The following is a 21,260-nucleotide window of genomic DNA, read 5'->3' as shown; positions in this document are numbered from 1 at the left end:
TTTGTAACACAATGAGGCATTCACTGCTAGTAAAATCAGTTAATGCTGGTGAGAGCACAGATTTGTTAGATCAACAAAATAAGTGCAGGGCCTATAATAGATTCCTGCAAACTGCACTTGAAAATAAGCCGGGCAGTCTGGCTAAGACTATGTTCTCAAGATCTATCCAGATGATCATGAAACCCACAAAGTGTCACTGGCAACGATCACAGTAACCCGTGAAGCACTCAGACACTTTAATGAAGCGGCTAACAGAATTTCATCCTGAAGGAGCCCTATGTCTCTTAATTAGGAGCTAACGAGTCACGTGTTGACAAACCAAGAAGTGCAGTGATTAAAAAGATGGCTGGAGCCCGGGGGCAAGGATTAGTCATGGAAGTGTCCGTCACTGTTCAGAGTAAACAGCTGTCACAAGACGCCGTGGTTTGGTGACACGGCTGTCAAACCCCCTCAGTGACAGCATCTTAGCAAACAGTCTAATCATAGTAGAAGAATGATGAGAGATATTAATGATTACAACACACCTTTACGTGATTCAACGTTTAGGGTTAGAAGAGTGATCCGAGAAACAATCAACAAGATAAAGCTGTGAAGCACAAATCCAAAACTCTGTCATCGGCATTCTGCTCCATGAATTATTAAATACGTGCCAATAGTGATCAGGTCTGAAAAAACAAAGGCAACCCCAGAGTGCTTAACTAGCAGGGCGGGTGCCATCGTGCATCTCTGATCAGACAGGATGAAGGACTCCCAGAGGGCCAGAAAAAAGGCCCAGCAGCGTCTTGGTTAGCATCCAAGCTGTCCGATCCATCACTCTGTCCGTTGACTGGTGTTAGCAGGAGCCAGTTCGTATTAATTATCAGCTCATTTAGGCGGTGAGGGGCATCAGGGGTGGGAGGTTTTCGGTTTTCTTTGATCAATGTAACTGATCAACATTAGAGAACTCCACTGAGGGTGATTAAGGTCAGTTCTGCCCGGCTCGATGCATGTTCCGTCCCAGAAGAGGGTTAGGGAAAGCTGGCGAAGTCTTGGTGACTAGATGAAGCATTTGTTTTCAGTCACAGACATTGTTCCAAAGCACAGGAACTAAGAAGATAGAATTCAGAACTTTGATAACTCAATGACCAAAAGAAACAAATTTATAAAAGCTTATCATTATTAAATATAAGCACTTTAGTAGAGTAAAAGTGAGGAGAGATTCTCTCTATATTTAGATTTAACTCAACAGGAAACACAATCAAATTCTTAAATTAATTCAGTCTGCCAACAAATGACATATTATATTAAGTAATTATTTAATACATAACCAACTAAAAATCAAGTGGGTAGAAGGATGGATTGACTGCGGGAGAAAAAAAAGGCCGGATGGGTTGAGGGTCTTTGATTGGGTGAACTGATGATTGATCAGATGGATTGCGGGTCGGTTGGATGGACTGAGAGTTGGTTGGATGGATTGTGGGTTATTCAGTTGGATGGATTAAGGGCTGGTTGGATGGATTAAGGATCGGTTGGATGGATTGTGGGTTATTCAGTTGGATGGGTTGAGGGTCAGTTGGATGGATTGTGGGTTATTCAGTTGGATGGACTGAGAGTTGGTTGGATGGATTTTGGATTATTTAGTTGAATGCATTAAAGGTCAGTCAATTGGATGGAATCTGGGTCATTTACTGTAGATGGATTAAGGGTGGGTTGGATGGATTTAGGATCAGTGGGTTGGATGAACTGAAGATCGGTTGGATAGGTGAGGGTTGGTTGGTTGGTTAAGTGGATTTAGGGTAGAACAAATAGATGGATAAAATTAAAAGTTAAAATTAAAATTAAAATAAAAGGACCCACTTTTACAATCGTGTGACAGTCAGGATGCCTGAATCTATGATCTTACTGAGCAGATTTCTTCAGAATAACATATTTTGAGTGGATGTGAGGACTGGGCCTTCTCGGCTCTCGCAGGCAGAGCGTTTATAAAAATCAAAGCCAATAAGAACATAATGACCGCTGACTGCTGGGGTCAACCATGCCATGCAAATGAAGCAACTACAGCTGGTGGCGGAGGGGGAATCAATACGTATAGACAAAGCGCTGCCCAGGGATAGCCCTACATCAGCAATGCTCCACAGACATGTGTCCGCACTGAGAAGCAGAGTCGCACACTAAACGGAGCGAGGGCCTGAAGCCAGCAGACAGAAATGAGCTTTCAGCAGGAAGGCCGGCTCAAGTGTAGAAGAGGCGATATCGCCAGTCGTGCTTCCTTTCACTGATGTCAACAGGCAGCATGTGATTGTCCCCTACGCCTGGCTCTGAGATGCTACGCTACTTCACATACCTACTCCACCCGTCCTGGCACCCAAGAAGACACCAAGCACGCCCTTGTGGGCGATCAATAAAACCTGCGACCAGGACAGCCAAGTATTGCGACAGCATTTAGACACACTAAGTAGTTTATTTTCCCGCAGGCCGGACAATGTGACATCCACCTTTTAGGGTGTGCGGATATTAACCTTCTCCAGACATATGAGCTAAAGAGAGCGTCGTAAAACACAATCAAGGGGGGCACACTGCGGCTTTCACCATCAAACTAAATTAAACATCTCCTCTCGTATATGTCAGAATACCAATTCTGAGCGTGTCAGAAGAAATTTCAATTTCAGGTGGGAGCAGCGGGACTCTGCCTTCCCACGGCTGGCCTCTCCCCTCTCATTTTCATTCCTGCCCGCTCGGCGCAGCCATCCATCAGGGTCTGGGCAGAGGACACCTCCCGCCTGCTCACAAATGCATGGAGCAAGCAATAAAATTAACCTTGTGGCAATTGTTTTCCCACCCGTTTGATGGCCCTCATGTCAGCTCATCTGTTAAGGCGGAAAGGCATAAAAAAGAAAAAAAAAGTCAGGCTGGGATGTGGACAAAAATGATGACTTGTTGGAGAAGGGTTGGACGTTGAATAAAGCGAAGCTAATGCCAGATTACAGAGTCAAAATGCAATCAATCAGCGTTGGAGAGTATTTGAAAAGACTGTTGCTTGTTGCTTTGTTTGAGAACAATATAGAAATGGAAGTTGGACGAGAGAGCAAAAAAACTGCCTTGCAAATTTAATCTTTTTTGTGTTGTAGGCTCATTTAAATGCATTTTACTGGGATTTAATGTGACAGAGCAACACAAGTTAGTTTATAACTGTTTTTGAAAGTTAATGTAAAGAAAGTGCCAAAACGTGTGGCATACAAAGACATTAAATGTATGTCCATCTAGGAGACACAGTAATTTTGTGGAAGAAGATGATCAGGTTAATTAAGAAAACAATAAAACGCCGTATGTGGCAGACAATGGACAACTACACTATCCTATGGTGTAACATGGTGGTGGCAGCATAAAGAGCTACAACAGGTTGGCTTAGATCAGACATTCTCAATGTTTAAAGATACTTCCTAGATAATATCAAATGTCCAAATTATCTATTTATGAGTAATTATTTTGAAACTTCTAAGCAAATTAAATGTCAAATTAGGCCTACATGGTTTGTTTACACCCTTAAGTTGCTCCCATTTATTTTAACTAGCAGTAAAGCACAATTAAAATTACTAAAGCTAAAATGTTCTACCCTTTTCTCTGTATTCATACGAATTGTTGATAATTCAACTTTTATTTGCAGTTCAATTGTTTTCTTTTTCTTTTTTTTTACAGAGAGTGTTGGTCTCCTGTTAAAATGTTGATTTGGTCCAAACTGACTTGACTTTTCCATATCTGGATCAGACTTTCAGAATGTCCGGTTTAGATCAAAGCATTTCATGTGTTAAAATGGTCTAGTCAAAGCCCACACCTAATAGACACTTTCCATTCAATCTATCCGAGTCTGAGTTATTTCACATATATCAATGGGTAAAGTGTTCAAATATGTACAAATGCACACCACACTTTACACATTTTGAGCTGAAAAAATAGTTTGTCACATAAAATCCTAATAAAATAAATAAAAGTTTGTTATTGCAATATGGCAGGGCCACATGGACTTAAAGTTTTATCATTTTATTTTGTGGTAGTATTATAATAGTAATACAAGTGACAATAAAAACTATGTTTTGCTTCTATTTTACACACACATACCAATATGTATATATTTAATATATGAAAGCATATAAAAGTGTAGTTTCTATCACTAAACTTCACACACATTTTCAAATTTATTGATCCTTACATTTAGCAAAAAGTGAACAAAATAGTCAACTTAGCAATTCCGACAATATAAACAGTTTCAGTTTTTTTTTAAACATCATTAATTAGAATTTATTGTGACATCAATAAATCAAAATTCTTATAAGAAATTTATCTTGGTAAATGATAAACAATTCAATAAAATCCCCACCATTAGGCTGTAATAAGATTAAATGTGGTCAGGTTCAAAAGGTATGAATACTTTTTCCAGACAACATGGCGGCTCATCCCTGACCCTCCTTTCCACTGGGCAGGCCAGGACAAGCTGGACTCTGGACAGCTGGGGATAAAAATCTTTCAGGGGGTGTTTATTTGCTCTCAACATCTTCTAAGCGATCAATATTTTTAATTTGGGTCCGAGTTATTATTTTTCACATCACTGCGCCGAGGAGCAAAGTAAAGTGGCTCATATTTTAGCACTAAAAAGATCGATATGACAGGCTCACCTTCACTCTGCCCCCTCGGTGGCTGGGGGTGGCTTTTGGAGCAGGGTGGCGGTGCGTGTGTGTGTGGGGTGTGGGGGGCGTTGTGCACATCATAATGGTTCGCCCGGCCCGGCTCGTTGCTGCAATCACATCATTATCTACAGTCCGGAGACACTCGGACACCCCCACAACACAACATCCTGCACCTCCAACACCACTGATTTACTCTGCAAACACACACACTCACAGGGAGACACTTTATCAGCTCTGTTTACGACAAGAAGCTGCCTCTGTGTGTGTGTGTGTGTGTGGGAGGGGGGGTGAGGGGTGGGGGGGTGGGTGGGGGGGGGGGGGGGGGGGGGTTCAGCTACAATCCACAAGGGCAAAGGCTCGAATTTGACTCCTTGTCAGAAACGCATCAATTCCTTCACCTCTTTACACAATCCATTAATTACATCTACATTTTAAGCCTAAATATTTTCACAGAAGGAATGCCCACACTCTGTGCTCCATAACTCAGGCCTGATGGCAGATTCATTGATTGCCGCTCAGCCTCGTTTCCACGGCACCAGTGTGTTTCCTGCCGTGCACGCTGCCGGTTGTGTCTATGTGGCTTTGTCATCCAGTGTGTGTGTGTGTGTGTGTGTGTGTGTGTGTGTGTGTGTGTGTGTGTGTGCGTGTTCGCGCTTATGGCTGCCCTGCTGGCATGACTGATGGTGAAGGAGAGTTATGCCCCGGGCGATATTACTGAGCTGACATTTACTCCGTTCGAGTGGCCTCAGGCGGTGCCGCGCTCCTCGCCGTATTGAAATAAGAGCCAGCTCGGATTTAGTTCTCAATATCTTAGCCTCTTTATGTGGAAGCTTTTTAAACAGCGAAGGGTTGCTGCTTCCTCTGGAGAGAATAAAAACTCCTTGAGCAGCCTTGATTTATCAGAAAGAAGAGGCATTGGCCTGCAAGAGACTTTAACTCTTCTTGAACACGTTTTTTTATCTCTAACTTCCTGTATTTAGCTCCACCAATCTCTCCATCAGCTCTGTGCATGACAAAGAAAAGCGTCCTCTTAGCATGGTTCTGCCACCACCATGTTTCACACAGACATAACTCCATGTTAAAAACAAAAAAAGAGATATTAATTGATATTTTAACTAAAACATGACCTGCTGGAATGAATGAGGAGCTATTGCACTGCAAAAAAACAAAATCTGTCCAAATATTCTTTCTAGTTAATATTCCAAATACCTTAGTACGCTTGAAATAAGACAAACTAACTTACAAATAACTTTTTAACAAGATATAGGAGCTTGTTTAAGGTAAATAATAGATTAACATTGATGAAAAAGTTCTAGTTCTGCTGGCAAATCATTTAATTTCTAACAAGAGATTTTCTCCATATTATAAGTGAAATAACCTAGCAGTGAAACTAGCAGTTTTTCATCAATATTTGGGAATTGTTGGATAAAACAAGCTCCTGTATATTGCAGAAAAGTTACTTGTAAGTTAGTTTTGTCTTACTTAAAGTATACTAAGATATTTGCACTAGAAACTAGATCAAAAATACTTGGTAATGTTTTACTTTAGGATGTATGTGCGCTACATATGTTTAGGCTATTAATCCTCAATGCAGCCATGTGAGGTTTAATTTCAAAATTGGTGACCAAAGCTTCTTGTCTTCTTCCTTCTCTCTTTAACTATTTCCTCTCTGATTACTGCAAATAAATGAAAAAAGTCCTTAATTTACATATTTGTTTCTGTAGATCCTAATAAGATCTAGAGAAACTCACTCATATGTTTATGTTTAGTCACATTAATTATTGCAACAGTGTCCTCAGTGGTCTGCCTAAATAAAACAATCAAACAGCTGGAGCTGATCCAGAATGCAAATCAAAAGCCCTTACACCGGCTCCTTGTACCTCAGAGAAGAGACTTTAAAACTTTATTTAGTTTATAAATCAATGAATAAATTAGCACCATAATACATTAAAGGTCTGGTTCTGGTTTGCTCTGCGTCCTCAGAACCAGAATCAAACATGGGGAATCAGCATTCAGCTTCTACCATAAATCTGGAACAAACTTCCAGAAAACAGCAAAACTGCTGAAACACAGTTCAATGAAATCAAGGCTAAAACCCAACCTGTTTAGAGTTGCCTTTTATTAATAATAAATGGAACACTGACCAACATATTTGATGATAATTTTGATAAAACAAAGTTTACTAATTGTTTCATAATTGAATACTGTGTTGTGTTTTTATAGTGTAAACCACTTTGAACTGCCCTGTTGCTACAATGTGCTTTACAGATAAACTTGACTTGAGAGTGTGTCAGTTCACATTTCAACACCAGTAAGAACCATTTAAATACACTCAGACATGAGCCTTTCTGTGAAATTCCTAAGTCCAGGACGGAAGCAGAACTGGACTCAGTCCTTCAGCGGACTCCATCATGTCAGGACATTACATCTGCACTCATGTGCGCGCATGAACCCAGGGTAAACGGAGACAGCAGCATCCTATCAAGGCACAGATCCTGATTTATCCGCTGTCACTGATCTCATTCCTGTCCTGCAGACCAAACACACACACACACACGCCCACACACACACACACACAGGCGAGGGATGCCTTTAATTTCCTATTAAAATGCCCTGGAACAACTCAAACCAGAGGAGGCATCATGTGTGTGTCGGCAGCCTGATTGAACAGTGTGACAGCGGCGGACGATGCCGTTAAGCTGCAGGGACGCCACAGCTCCGGTTTGTATGTCAGGAGTCGGTGACGCCGCCTCACATCGCTCCGATAAATATTAATGGGCGAGAACAAGTGGATTGGGAGTTGAGTTATCAGGGCGGGTCTTCCTAATTGACATTTTACCTGCTGTATACCTTAACAGAGCCGTGTAACAGCCGGACGTGTCAGTCAAGCTCCTCCAGGCTAATGCTGCCCGTTGAGATCTGCACTCTGTCTTTCAGATTTGGCTTCAGGATTATGAAAACCCAAGTTTGTTTTCCTTAACGAGAATCTTTTCAACCATCTCAAAGCTTAAATTCTGTTTAAATAACCAGTTCATGTAAATTCAAAATATATCTCAAAGAGAATTTATTCTAAAAACTGGCATGTATTTCAGTAATTTGGTTCAGAAAGTGGAAGTCATGTACATAAAAGACTCTCTTAATCATTTATTTCTGTTTATTTTAATGTTTACCCCCTTACAGCTAATAAAAAAACTAATTATTTTTGTTTCTCAAGAAATCAGGATGTTACCTAAAGCAAATAAAAATGATTAAAGCTGATTCTTCACAAATTTCTGCATCAAAAGCTGGAAAATTAAGTGGAAGGAAAAAAGATGGAAGAAAACTTTGCACAGTGAACAGGAATAACTAAACCTGTGGAGGAATTGTGAAGAGAAGCACATTCAAGATGTTGTTACTCAGTGGTTCACAATACTCTTCTCAATTAAAAGTAACTTTTGCATTTCATTCAGCAAAACCTTCTACCAAAAACATGTCATTCAATCTATGGAGGTACATGAGACAAGATCTGGACATGCAAATGAGCTCAAGGCCCCAGAAAAGGTGCAGGCTTATTGCCTCCATGCCAGACTGCACTTTTTCCTCCCGCTAAACATTTTTTATTAATAACAAGTCAGCTTATTTAGTAGTCCACCATCTGCTGGACAATTTGTCCATAACATCACATTCCGGGATTAAAAATATTTCCATTTAAGCCAGAATGATAAAAATTAATTGATTAAACATCTATAACTTATGAAGTGGATTCACTTTTGAAAAAAAATGTTTTGATCCATACAAAATTATTAAATAGTTTTAATAAAAAACACAAATCTGTGCATTCAAAGTGAAAACGTTTTCTCTCATGGCAGAAACATGAGATTATCAAACCGTTTTTCAGATTTGAGAGAAGACAAATCAATAGTCTCATTACTGAGCGCCACACACGCGCGTTCACCCCATCCATCAAAACACACTCACGTAAACACCCCGATGGGCGTTTTTATTACACACTCACAACATCCAAAACCTTTACTTTAAAAGACGCTTCATACCCAACAGCACAAAGAAAAAAAAGAAAGAAAAAGAAGCGTTCCCGCTTATTTTATCTGAAAAATGACAGGCGAACCGGGCAACAAACAATTATCCCAGGAGCGCGTTTGAGGGGAAGAGAAAAGATCGAAGATTGGGAAAACAAACACGGTGATGTCATCAAAGCTAAATGGCAAGCCCGGTGTGTGAAACGACTGGAGAGTCTCTTCATATTTACTGTTGCTGGGATTTCAATACCAACGCCACAGGAAGCACGTCCGATGTTTCTCTTTCCGCCGACCGATTCGCACAAACTGCTATCTCTATTTGATGGGAATCAAAGTAGGACTAAAAAGGTTAATGTACAGACAAACAGCGCTGAACAAATGGCGGCGGAGCTTCTACGAAACGGCAGATAATTATGTTTGTGAAAAGGCCAGGGTTTTGGAATAATTTTTTTCTGAAAAGAGCAAATGTGACTCTGCAGGCGCTTTGATTAATGAGCGTTTGTGGAGAAGCAGCGTAGCGTGGGGAAACGGCAGAGAGGCTGCCGTCCATAGATAAAACACACAGATGTTGTTGTTGTGAAAGCTCCTTAGGAATACGCAGATAATTACTTTATTGATTGAACATTTAAGCTCAATGCTCCCTCTGATTTAAACGTTATACCTCTAAGTTCAACTGTTTGGCTCCAGAGAATGAAAACTGATTTTTATTGGGATTTTATGTGGTTGGAAAACAGAATAGTTTTGAAGTGAAGCAAAATAAAGACAATACTTTTTCGCACTAATTCTTCTTTGAAAAACAGCTCAACCTCTGTCAGATTGGACAGAAAGCATGTGTGATCTTTCAGTTTACATCCTGCCTCTCATTCCCATTAGGATTTAATCGTAGACTTTGACTAGACCATTCTAAAACATGATTGGGCTTTTATATAAACCATTCTTTGTAGCTTTTGACTGGATGTTTACTCTCATCTTGCTGGAGGAGAACCTCGCTACAGTGTCAAAACCTGCAGCCTCTCACAGGTTTTAAACACTCCCACACCATGATGCTGCCACCACCGTGCTTCACCTCATGGGTTCAGGTTGATTTGAAGTGTCAGTTTTCCTCCACATACATTGTTTGCATGATGCTAACCAGGTTTCCTGAGATTAAACCAGCATTTATCTCCACTTTATAATTAGCTACGAACTACTTTGTTAGTTTATCCCAAAACTGGATATTTTTAATATATTTTCCTTTTTAGAGTTAAATTTATGTTTAGCATTCACTTGACAGTTAATTCTGAGTCCATCTCTGTATAAATGTCATCCTGATTTTGAACAACAGTCGCTTTAACAGCCTTTGGCCACTTTATTTCTGAATATTTGCTGCCCCCTGGTGGCCATTTGCGACCACTGCAGAAGCACCGTTGAGTCATAAAACAGCAGAATGAACCTTTAATGAATGGGTCATCACCAAGGTAACGGGCGACACAGAAATAAATAACAGTTTAAATTGTGGTTCTGATGGAAATATTACCTTCATACTCTATCTAAAGTGCTTTTTTAGTAATTTTTATAAAAACTTTGTAAGTTCTGAGAACTGGAGTGAAAATAAATTAATTGACTTGGATCAGTGATAATAGATGAGCTCTGTCACTTTTATCAGCACTTGTACGTAAATTAACAAAACATTTTAATAACTCAGTTAAATTTCATAATATATAAATTTAGTGTTTGGATAAGATATTTTCCATCAACTGTTGTAACACATTTTACATATAACTGCAGTATTTACTGAATTATTCATTCATTCATCTATTTTTACAACATAAAAAGAAAAGGTTAAAGTGCCCAGAAATTGTAATCAAATCAAAGTCGTACTACTTCAATATATTTTTATTCAAGTAAAGAAAAAGTAGCAGTCCAAGTAATTACTCAAGTAAAAACATATTTGATAAAAAAGACTACTAATGAACTATTTACCTGTTCAGAACATCTGATTTAAAATAAAAAATGATGGCAGACAAAAGAAAAATCTAACATAATGTTAAAATTCTGATATTTTATAGACAAAAATTAAATGGAAATTCATACAATTATAAAACAACTAGTTTTAAGCAGAAGAAGCTCTATTCCTAATTTTACGTTTTTCCAAAATAAACTTCCTGAAACTAAATTTATAGTAGGTGATGTATATGTCCAAATAGGGTGTAGTACTTCCTGTGACAATATTCGTTGTTTGATCACAAGAAATTAGAACAAGAAAATCTCTCACTTTGACATAAATTATGTATGTTTTTGGTGTGTTTTTTTGTTAAAACATGTTTGTTTGTTTTTCATTTAATTAAGTTACTCAAGGCATCCAGTCATATTACTTATGCAAGAGGAGCAATACTTTATAATACTATTACTCAAATAAAAGTACAAATTATAGTGCACAAAAACTAAAAAACTACTCTTAAAAGTAAATACTTTTCAAAAAGTTACTCAATTAAATGTAACTAGTTACCACACACCTCTGGTTGGAAGAGAAAGAAGTACTTTTTAAATAAAAAAAAAAAAAAAAACATTATATTCTATAGAATGCAATAACATAGCATATAGTGTATGCTTTCATTTTTAGCATCTGCATCTGCAGTGAAAAAATACTTCTAAGCTCAGGTCTTTCTGCTTGACTTCTCATCAACACAGTGTAGGGCTGATCTGTTGATTATTTTTTGGATTACTGATCAATAATTTGATAGCAAAAGGTGTTAATATGAGATTTTCTTTACAGAATTTAGCCAGGTGAAGCTAAAACGATGCTACTTCCGCAGCTTTGGGTAGCACATTTTTACAGAAAAAGTAGGTTTTTCAATTTAAATGCAAAATGCATATATTTTTTGTACAATTTTGGCTTAATTACTGCTCTGGCAATGTTGTTCTTTTAGCAAGTGGCCTTTTTTCAGTCTGTATGCTGCAGTTAACGATTACTAAATTAGTTGATTTCAATAATCAAGCCATCATAATTAATTTGATTAATTGTTTTAATCCAAGAAACTTCTATTTTATTCTAAATATTCACCTGGTTGATGCCTATAAGTGCATTTGGTTGAGGTTCAACTTGCTAACAAAGCATAGGTGAAAGTGTATGTATATATACACTTCACGTGTTGATTTAAAAAACAAAATACAAGCAGCAGTCATAAGTCACAGAGTTATTCTGCTAAAAAAATGAATAAAATGTCCCAAATTACCCCAATGATGAGCACTTCAGACAAGCAATACACATAATCAATGCAACTATTTAACGTAATTTATGGAAACAAACAGATTTGGACTGAATAAATTGTTGTGCTCACCGTGAAACGCTCTGGGGATTCATAGCTCTCATCGATGTAGACACGGGCTCTGCTGTAGTCCTTCAGTTCCTGAGCGGCCATCAGCTCTCTGACGGACACACAAATTCACACACTGATAAACTGCTAAACCGATGGAGCACTGAAAATGGGGCAATTAAATCCCATTTTACACAACAAACCAGAGGTGACATGAAGCAGCCAGAGGGGGGAGTAGTCCACTCAGTTTCTATCAGCTGCTCTATTTTAGATTGCCACTGTAAAATCAATTAGAGCGGATAATAAGTGACACACTTACTTGACAAAACGTTCCACTTCCGTCACGCCTGACTCCAAACTCTTCCCACCACACTCCTGACAGTGAAGGGCCAAGAAGTGGGGCTTGTGCGCTTTTACTGTCTGCAATACAAAGAGGAAATAAGGAAGAAATGGGTCAAAACGGTTTCATTTTATTCTTTTTGGCATCTATGGACGTCAAAGCAGAAACATGTTGAGTCATTTTTAATAATCAAACATCTCTGTTTGATCTCCTGTCTCCTATCAGGGATGCTGCAGCAGCTGGAGGGTGTGACTGAAGATCAGACGTCACTTCATGCCAAAAGCTGGCAGCGCCTTGTGTTTCCAGGATGACTCGAGTCAATAGAGAAGACATAAAATTCATTTTCAAGTTATCTGCACTTCATTGTTTTTAGGGTTGAATAGCCATTTAATAAAATGCAGCAATGGTTTTATAAAGAGATTCATGAATTTGCAATAGAGTAGCGATGTCCAAAGTGAGGAGCGGGGCCATTCGCAGCCCTTGGAATGATTTTACATGTTCCACAACTTTAATCTAAGAATAGTTTTGTAATTCTTTTCAAGTGCAACTATTTTCCAAGACAAATTAAAATTTTCTTAAAAATGAAGTGTTTGTCTTTTATTAGCTATTTTCCTCTACTTTTTTCACAGAAATGGGAACACAGGAAACCAGGAAGACTGTTTTTATGTTTTGGATCTACAATGGTTTATAAATCCATTTTAATATAAACCTGACTATGTTACTGTTAAATGTACAGAATTATTTTTTGTGTTTTTAAACAGAAAAAAGAAAAATTCACAACCCAGCTGTACTGAAATTTTTAGCCAACATAGCAAAAAGTTTCAACGCCACTCCTCAAGATGGACTGAAAACAACAACTTACTTCAGGAAATCATTGCTGAAGTGCTTCCAACTCAACCATATGCTCCTTTTATTTACTATAAAGCTCCTGACAGAAGGAAGTCTGGCTGGTATTTGACCTCTCTTGTTGGTAGAATTGATACAGCTCATTTAAAATTACAAATATTTAATTAGGTTGCAGTCAGGGTCATATGTTAAGCATTTCAAATGAGTTCTTGGGATTATTGTCCTGTTGGAAAACCCAGATTTGGCCAAAGGTTTATCTGTCCAGTTGTTGGTTTGAGGTACATCCTTTCAGTCAATGTTGATATAACCCTGGTTTAACTTTGGACTGTAACACAGGAGTAGAAGGAGTTTCCAGGTCAGGTCAGGGTTTGAGATTTGGTTGCTCATCATAACGAGTTTCCACTAAGATGATGTCAACAGTTTGAACCAGATGGTTAAAATTTTGACAAAACTGGGGGTTTTTACAGCACAATTATCCCGTTTTGATTCTAAAACCAATAAAGTGGGCCAACGTTACACTTCTCGAATAAAGAAAAACTCTTTAATGAATTGGATGGAGTGGGTTTAAAGTTTGATCTGTGTCATTTTCTCAACTCTTTACCATTGCAATCTATCCCAATTTCAGCCACTAAATATACACACACCAAATCCGACAAAAAATAATAATAATAATCCAATCAGCCCTTTGCAATTGGAATTTTGCAATGATTGCTGCAATTCAATACGTATTGTGATAAAATCTCCAATTTATCCACTTTACATGGCACTTCAAATAAAACCAATAGTGACTGATCAAAGTGTTTGTATCTGAAACTCACTAATAATTACATACCATCAAGTTGAAATAAAGTTAGGTGAAAAGTAATAATTTGATTAAAAATCAAAGCAAAGAGAAACATCATGTAATAACAAAATTTCCTTGTTTAGAAAAAAATCAGCGATTAGATCAAACTGCAAAATAGTTTTCCTGTTCGCTCTAAAGCTTTCTTCCATGGAACAAGAACAAATCCCACATTCATGGTTTTCCCTTCAGCGAACTCGATCCGAGTCACATGACCTCATGTTGCTTCCCGCTTCCACTCAGTGAGGTGTTTGTGAGCAGCGTGTCAGAGGGGCTCGGAGCCGCCGACTTCTAATGGAAAATCAATAGCATGGAGTGATTTAGCGCTCGCAGGCACTCACAGCGGTCCGGCCTGTGGACGGCAGGCAGAGAACACCCCGATCATATAAAGGTAATGTATGGCGGTGCTGCTATAGATTTTCCATCAACCTATGGCTTGTCACTTAACTGGATGACCCAAAAGCGCCGACCTCAAATGGCTCAAAGTTGAAGCCATTTGAGGTCCTATCAATCTAACGACGGAAAAGGTCTCAAACCCAAGCAGCTCGCAACTAATGTGATATGAAGGATGTGTGTTTTTGTTTGTGTTGGACCTGTTCTGCTATACTTAGTAAACTACTGACGACGGATGGGCCTTATGGGAACCAAAACCCTGTCTTAATGCGCCGTTAAGAGCCCAGGGTTAAGTTTAGAAATAGTTAAGGAATAGGAAAAAAGTGCTTATGGTTAAAGTTAGGGATAGGCATAAATGTAGTTACTAATATGATCAGAGTAAGGGCTGAAACAATTAATCGGATTAACAGTGATTAATCAATAATTAAAATATTTGTCAACTACGTTAGTAGAATAGATTAACATAAAATAGATTTTAAAAAAGGCAATTTTCTGAAAGAACATACTTATAGCAGTAGATAAGCCAAAAAAATGTAAAAAAAAAAAAAAAAAAAGACATATACATTTCCATTTGAATAAAAATAAATAAATAAATAGAATAGAATAAAATAAAAACAGCTCTGTCTGTAAATATGATCTATACCCAGAACTTCTCTAGTGGCAAAATTTTAGCTTCATCCAGTTAAAATTTTGTAAAAAAAATAAATAAATAATAATAATAATAAATCTCCTATTAAGCACTCCTTGCTTTCCAGTTGTTAATCAGTTAATGCCAAAATTAGTGAATTAACTTACAATCAAGAGTACTTATTTATTTAATTAAGTAAATATCCAGTCAGACCACTACTACGTTAATTAATTTAAGTAAATATGGAATAAAGTTTTACTGACTGAAAGTCAATCCGAAGTCCCAACATGGGCATTAATACAAACATGTATGCGTGTGTGTAAGGAACCAGTATGTAATTTCATTACCAGCCTTACGTTTCTTCTACAAACAGAAAGCCTTTTACTGGCATCCAATTACACACACGGTTTACACAAACTGTTGACGTTTGAGCAGCGACTGCCATATTGACTCTGCATTCTGCAGCTACTGATGCGTAACAACAGAGCGAGGCCTCAGCGCTGACAGCTGCTCCGTGTGAGCGCAGAGAGGAGCCCGTTCTGACATGCTGTCGTGGCTAACAGAGACCTGCCATATCGGGCCGCTTCTCAGCCTCCCAAGGATGTCACACACGAGTGTGTTTGATATGCAGGCGTGTCCTCTCGCCCCACCTCTTCCTTCTCAGGGACGCGACTACTGTCAACGTCGGAATTCCAAGGAGACTCCCGTTTGTGTAAATAACTCATCCGTCAGGGTTTCAGCAGCCCTTAACTAGCCTCAGACATTTTATCTGCTAATAGAAGATTCTTAAACACGCAAAATTTTATCTTTGTATCTATTTGGGATTTTATTTGATTAATCCAGGACCAGAAACCATTAAACATTGATTTGAGTGAAGTGAAATTAAATGTTCTTGCAGCTCAGTCTGCAGACAGACTCCCTGCCTTTACTAATTTTATCTGAAAAACTGTACATGTAAATAAATGATCGTTTTCTTCTTCCACAAACATCAGGTGTAGACATTTTTTCCATCCTGTTAGTGGTCAGTTAAAGTCAATAGTTTTTGGCCATTTTTACAGAAAATTAGCAATAAACTTATAGTTGTGCATTAGTGTGAAAAAATACAGGAATCTGTTGAATTTATGTGAATTTCCACAATCACAGAATCAATTGCAGAAAACTGGGTGGACTTATTGATGTAATTTAGTGTCTTGAGTCTTGAGGGCCACACTAAAAGTTATGGCAAGCCAGATTTGGACCCCGGGTCTTGAGTTTAACACATGTGAATTAGAGTTTGATTAAAGCGAACTAAACTAAACTGGTGTGAATGCATTCTAAATGAGAAACCCTCCCACTTTAAAAACAGGACATACAGTATGTACAGGATATTCCAACAGCAGCTAGGCTTTCTGCCTATTAATGTTACATTTTTGTTTGTTTCTACAAACTGAAACTGATTCCATATAATATCGCTTGTGTCTGGTCAGAAGCCTGGATGCGACACCATCTCTGACTAGTCTCCCTCCAGAGACGTTTTCAATGCAAATCAGTCAGGCGACCATTGATTCCAGTGCGGCGCGATGCAAAGTGGCGCTTAAACTGCTGCAGCCGCAGTGGTGGATTCCCATTTAGCCCAGTCTATCGCACACAAGTGGGGCAGGCAAATGACCCTGCTTTGCTTCTGTGTATGCAAGTTTTTAAATTGCAAAACCTTGAGAGAAGAGCAGAGCCTTGATACAAGATTTGATTGGACTCACTGGCAAGAGAAAGGAGTTGTTTTATTTCCTTTGCCTCGTTTATATGATCCAATAGAGGAGAGAAATCTAATATATAAAGGTTCAAGGAGTTCACACAGGCTTTATATGGCTGTCAAGGATCCTCAGAAACTACATTATATTACCGGGGAGATTTAAAAGAAAGCTCTTCTTTTATGTATCTGGTCTCTAAGTTAATTTATTTGCATTTTGTAATCCTCAGAAATGTTGGAAACACTTAAATTTTATTGAGAGAAAATGATAACGAGCTAGTTTACAGCATGTTCCATAATTACTTAAATCCACCCAAAGGTCCACAAAATTAAATAACAGCTTGCACATTGCTGTTATTCATCAAAAAAAGGAGAATCTGCTTATCGTAAAACTAAGTACACCCTTGCTGAATATCAGTAATAACCTTAAAGTAGTAACTGTTGACCTGGGAAGGCACAAGGTGATTTGCAAGCAGCCAAGTGGAAAAAAGTTGGTTTGATTCTTTCATATCTGAGAAAAGCTTGCTCTCACTCAGCTCCTCCAGACTAGTGGCAGCACCATTTAGCAAACACCTGGTGAAACTGCACATCTGCTGAGCTCATCATATGAATTCCTTCTCAATCCAAAAAATTTCCTAAAAATATTGTTAAAGACTTAAAGAAGAAACATTGTTGCGATGATTTCCTACATTACTTACTGCTGGAAAGTTTTTCTGTCTATTGGTGAAGCGATTTCTTTCAACTCATATCAAGATGCATCATATTAAAAAAATCACTAGAAGAAAACCTAAACGCATCCATATTTGATGGTCCACTTATTAATCATTATTTTAACACAACATAACTCAGGATGGGTCAACTTTACCTTCTCTTTATTCTATCTACTGAGGTGTTTCTGATTGTAGCATAGAGGAGTCAGTCAGCAGGCTAACAGCTGCATTAGCATGAGTAGCCTAGCATCCTGGCTGACGGTGGCTAACTTGTTCCCAGCAGAGCCGAGTTCAGATTTGGATGCTTCTTTCCATGACGTCAGCTCAGAAGCAGCAACACGGAGCTGGCATGGAGCTACAGGCATGAGGCCTGGTTCACTTAGAGGGGCACACCTCTCCCACCGCATGCTTTCCTTGCCCTCCTTTTTCCTCCACACACAGACACACACACAGAGAGAGAGAGAGAAGCAACCATGACACGTTCCTCCAAAGCACACAAGCCTGCAGCCCAGTGCAAACAGAATTCCTCTACCGATGTACCAGGACATGCATTATTCACACACACACAAACGTGATGTATCCAATATCCTGAGTGTAAAACAAACATGAGCAACAAAATCCCTCAGTAAACAGTCTGCTTGGGCCTGCTCGTTCCAGTAATAATTACAGCGAGGTGGAAAACAAAGGCTAAAAAAAGGCTAATACTAGAGCTAGCGCTATGTTTCTAATTGGGGGTGGGGTAACAGTTGTAAAGCAGTTTTTACCAGATTCTAATTGGATTAAAGAGAATATTAAAAGCTGATCAATCAAAACCGGGAGTCAATTTAGGTCCCTTAGTGACAAAACCTGCAGCATTCACAAAGAAACCGATGGCGTGTTCTGGCCATTGTAAATGAAAAAAGGGAAATAATTGGCAACGGAGAAGTGAATTTCTGCCAAAAAATAACCCTCAAATATTTACAAGAAAGACCAAGACTATTTACTGAAGCTTAAAAATTGTACATTTGCGAGAGAAAAACTTAACTAATTAATTATGTAATAGTTAACTTCAGTATAAAAACTATTTAAAAAATCCATGCAAAATATAAATGTTCTGCATTTAAGTTTTTTAAAAAAAGCTTTTTTGTCTGTAAATATGCTTTATCCAATACGTCCTCAAGTGCCAGTTTTAGCTTCACCTGGTTGATATTAAGCATGGGCCATGTTGCCATGGAAACCACGGAAACTTCCCAAATCTGACTTTTACAGAAGAGTTGCAAGAAAAAAAAGCCGCAGAAAGAAATACTAGTCCCATTGGCAGATTATTTTAATTATAACATGGGAAAAATGTCTGGTTTTAAATTAAACAAACTAGGACTTTTGGAGCTAGGGACTTTTCATCAATATAACGTAAAACAAGCTTCAATATCTTACAGAAAAGTTATTTGTAAGTTAGGTTAGTCTTATTTCAAATACACCAAGATATTTGCACTAAAAACTAGACCAAAAATAGTTGATAAGATTTTCTGTTTTTGCAGTGTAGCAAAAGTCCAGATCTTAATCTAATCGTAGATTAGGCTTAAAGCTGAAGTTCTAAGTGTTCTCTTCGTCTAATTTTACTGATCCTGACTTGTTCTGCAAAGAATAATGAACAGAAATTTCACTTTTTTCATGTAAATGTCTGGCAGAGTATCAACTCGGGGAGGCTAAACACAAATGAAGGCCACACTTTTCAGATTTTTATTTGCAAAAAGAAAAAAAATCTTCAAAAACTAAAATAATTTTTCATTCTGCTAGACTATTAAATCCTAATCCAAGCGTCCTTATAAGTATTTAATTCCTACAAACGAAGACATTATCCCTTCCTGGAAGGTATCGCCAGGTGATGGAGGAATCCAGCCAGCGGAGACGGCACTTCGATCCGAGGCGCTGCACAGCTGGGCGTGAGCGGTTCAAAGTCTTCTCTCCCCTGTTTATGTGCTCTGCTGGGAGCAGCTCTGTTTATTGTAATCAGTCTGCGTCCAACTATAACACCCTTCAAGTGTGTTCAATGGAAACCACAGGGAAGTTCAGGGAAAAATGGAGCAATGAGGGGGGTTTTCTGTACAGTCACTCCCTTGTGACATTTCTCTGCTGTATTACAGTCCACTCTGCAGAGAGGCAATAAAAACAGAATCCGAATCTTCCGGCTTTGCGAACGACTTTATTTCTTTATGTGCAGGAATAGACTCTATAGAACAACACATAAAACACAAAAAGAAATGGACTTTTGCTGCATCAACAAAGTTTCTGTGTATTTACTTCTATACCTTGTCTTCTTGTGTTAATATAAACAAAGTTGTGATGTCAAAATGAAACTCCTGAGGATTCATTTTAAATGGATAACCAATTGAATAACTTGATGACCAATAATGGTGATAGAGTTCATTGCAGCAGCTCTGCTTACATCACACTGCACACACAGTATTCATAACCCTTGAACCTCCACATGTTGTCACACTGAAACCACAAGATTTGATATATTTTATTAGGATTTTACATGACAAACCAACACAAAGTTGTGCGTTACTGTGAAGCGGGAGGGAAAGGATACACAGATTTCAACATTTTCATTCACTTTCTCCTGTTTAACTTTATTTAAGGCTGCAGTATGCAACTTTTTAAAACATTTTTTTACATATTTGTTAAAACTGACAATATGTTTTGACAGTATCATCTGTGAAAAAGTGCTGCTACTCCCATCTTCAGAAATGCATCGCTCCAGATCAAATATAACCAATCAGGAGAAGGGTCTTAGCGCTGTCAATCAAGTTTGTGTATGCACTGCTCAATGTGCTAATGGAGCAGAAACAGCTTACCGTTACAGAAAAACCATTTATCAGCCATCATTGGTGATTATGCAGACCAGCCTTAGCATTCCCAGCAGACTCGATGTGGGGAACTAACTGTAGCATAACAGATAGCAAGGGGAAGGCTGTGAGCAGCGCATACATGAGCATGATTGGCAGTCTTAAGATCCTCCTCTGATTAACTGTTTATGACAGAGCAGTGTATTTCTACATATGAACCATAAGGAGGCAGAGATCGATTTTCTCACAGATTAATTGGCTCATGTTATACTGATTGCTTTAAAAAATATACATAAAAAAATAACAAAAAGTATATTGTTCATAAAAGTTACCCATAAATTTAACATTTAGCAGGCAAAACCTTTGTGAATCCTGGAAAACTGATGCTTACAGATTTCCATCTAATCAGTTTCAGTTTTTTGCAGCTGTAGTTGCAGAGAAACGTGAATTTTACTCGGTAGGATAGAACACAAACCCACATCACTCCTTTACAGATTTCTATTTATAAAAACATTTTAAAATAAAACATTTATCTTTGCTACTTTGCTGTGAGCTATCACATAAAACCCAAGGGGTACGATTACTTAAGCAAATTAGCGTTCTGGTTTCAGTTTCTTGATATAAAAGTTCATTTAAAGAGAATCTACTAACAGTGTTTTTCTGTTTCGGACATCATAAGACTCGACAACATCCCCGTTATTGATCTGGAAAATATAAAAAAGCCATTAAGAGCCCCTTAGTGCTCTGGCAGATAGCAGGAAATCTAATCATGAATATCAGTATTCACTTGTTGGTTATTAGCTCTGCATTATGCTCAATCTGTTTTATGCATTTTCAGTTAATATGAGGAAATCCATTAATCTATTAGTCCGGTATGTGGCCATGATTTACCGATAGCCCTGACTGAAAGTGAACACTCACTGAAAGGAACCAGCCGTCCAGAGTTCTCTTAAGCATTCAGTTCCAACACGACTT

At 38.3% G+C, this 21,260-nt stretch overlaps 1 protein-coding gene across 2 annotated transcripts in view; it reads right to left on the bottom strand.

The window, feature by feature from the left end:
- The window catches only part of inpp5a (inositol polyphosphate-5-phosphatase A), a 168,441-nt gene that overhangs the window by 105,312 nt on the left and 41,869 nt on the right, over nt 1–21,260 (bottom strand). For both annotated transcript variants that reach the window (XM_028006649.1, XM_028006650.1), the window contains exons 3-4: nt 12,293–12,393; nt 11,998–12,085 (exon numbers count right to left, since the gene is read on the bottom strand). In XM_028006649.1, coding sequence (XP_027862450.1) covers nt 11,998–12,085; nt 12,293–12,393 — 189 coding nt within the window. The remainder of the gene's footprint in view (nt 1–11,997; nt 12,086–12,292; nt 12,394–21,260) is intronic.

This window comes from Xiphophorus couchianus, chromosome 22, assembly GCF_001444195.1.
Source record: "Xiphophorus couchianus chromosome 22, X_couchianus-1.0, whole genome shotgun sequence".
Lineage (NCBI taxonomy): Eukaryota > Metazoa > Chordata > Actinopteri > Cyprinodontiformes > Poeciliidae > Xiphophorus > Xiphophorus couchianus.
This window is presented reverse-complemented; position numbering and strand designations above follow the sequence as displayed.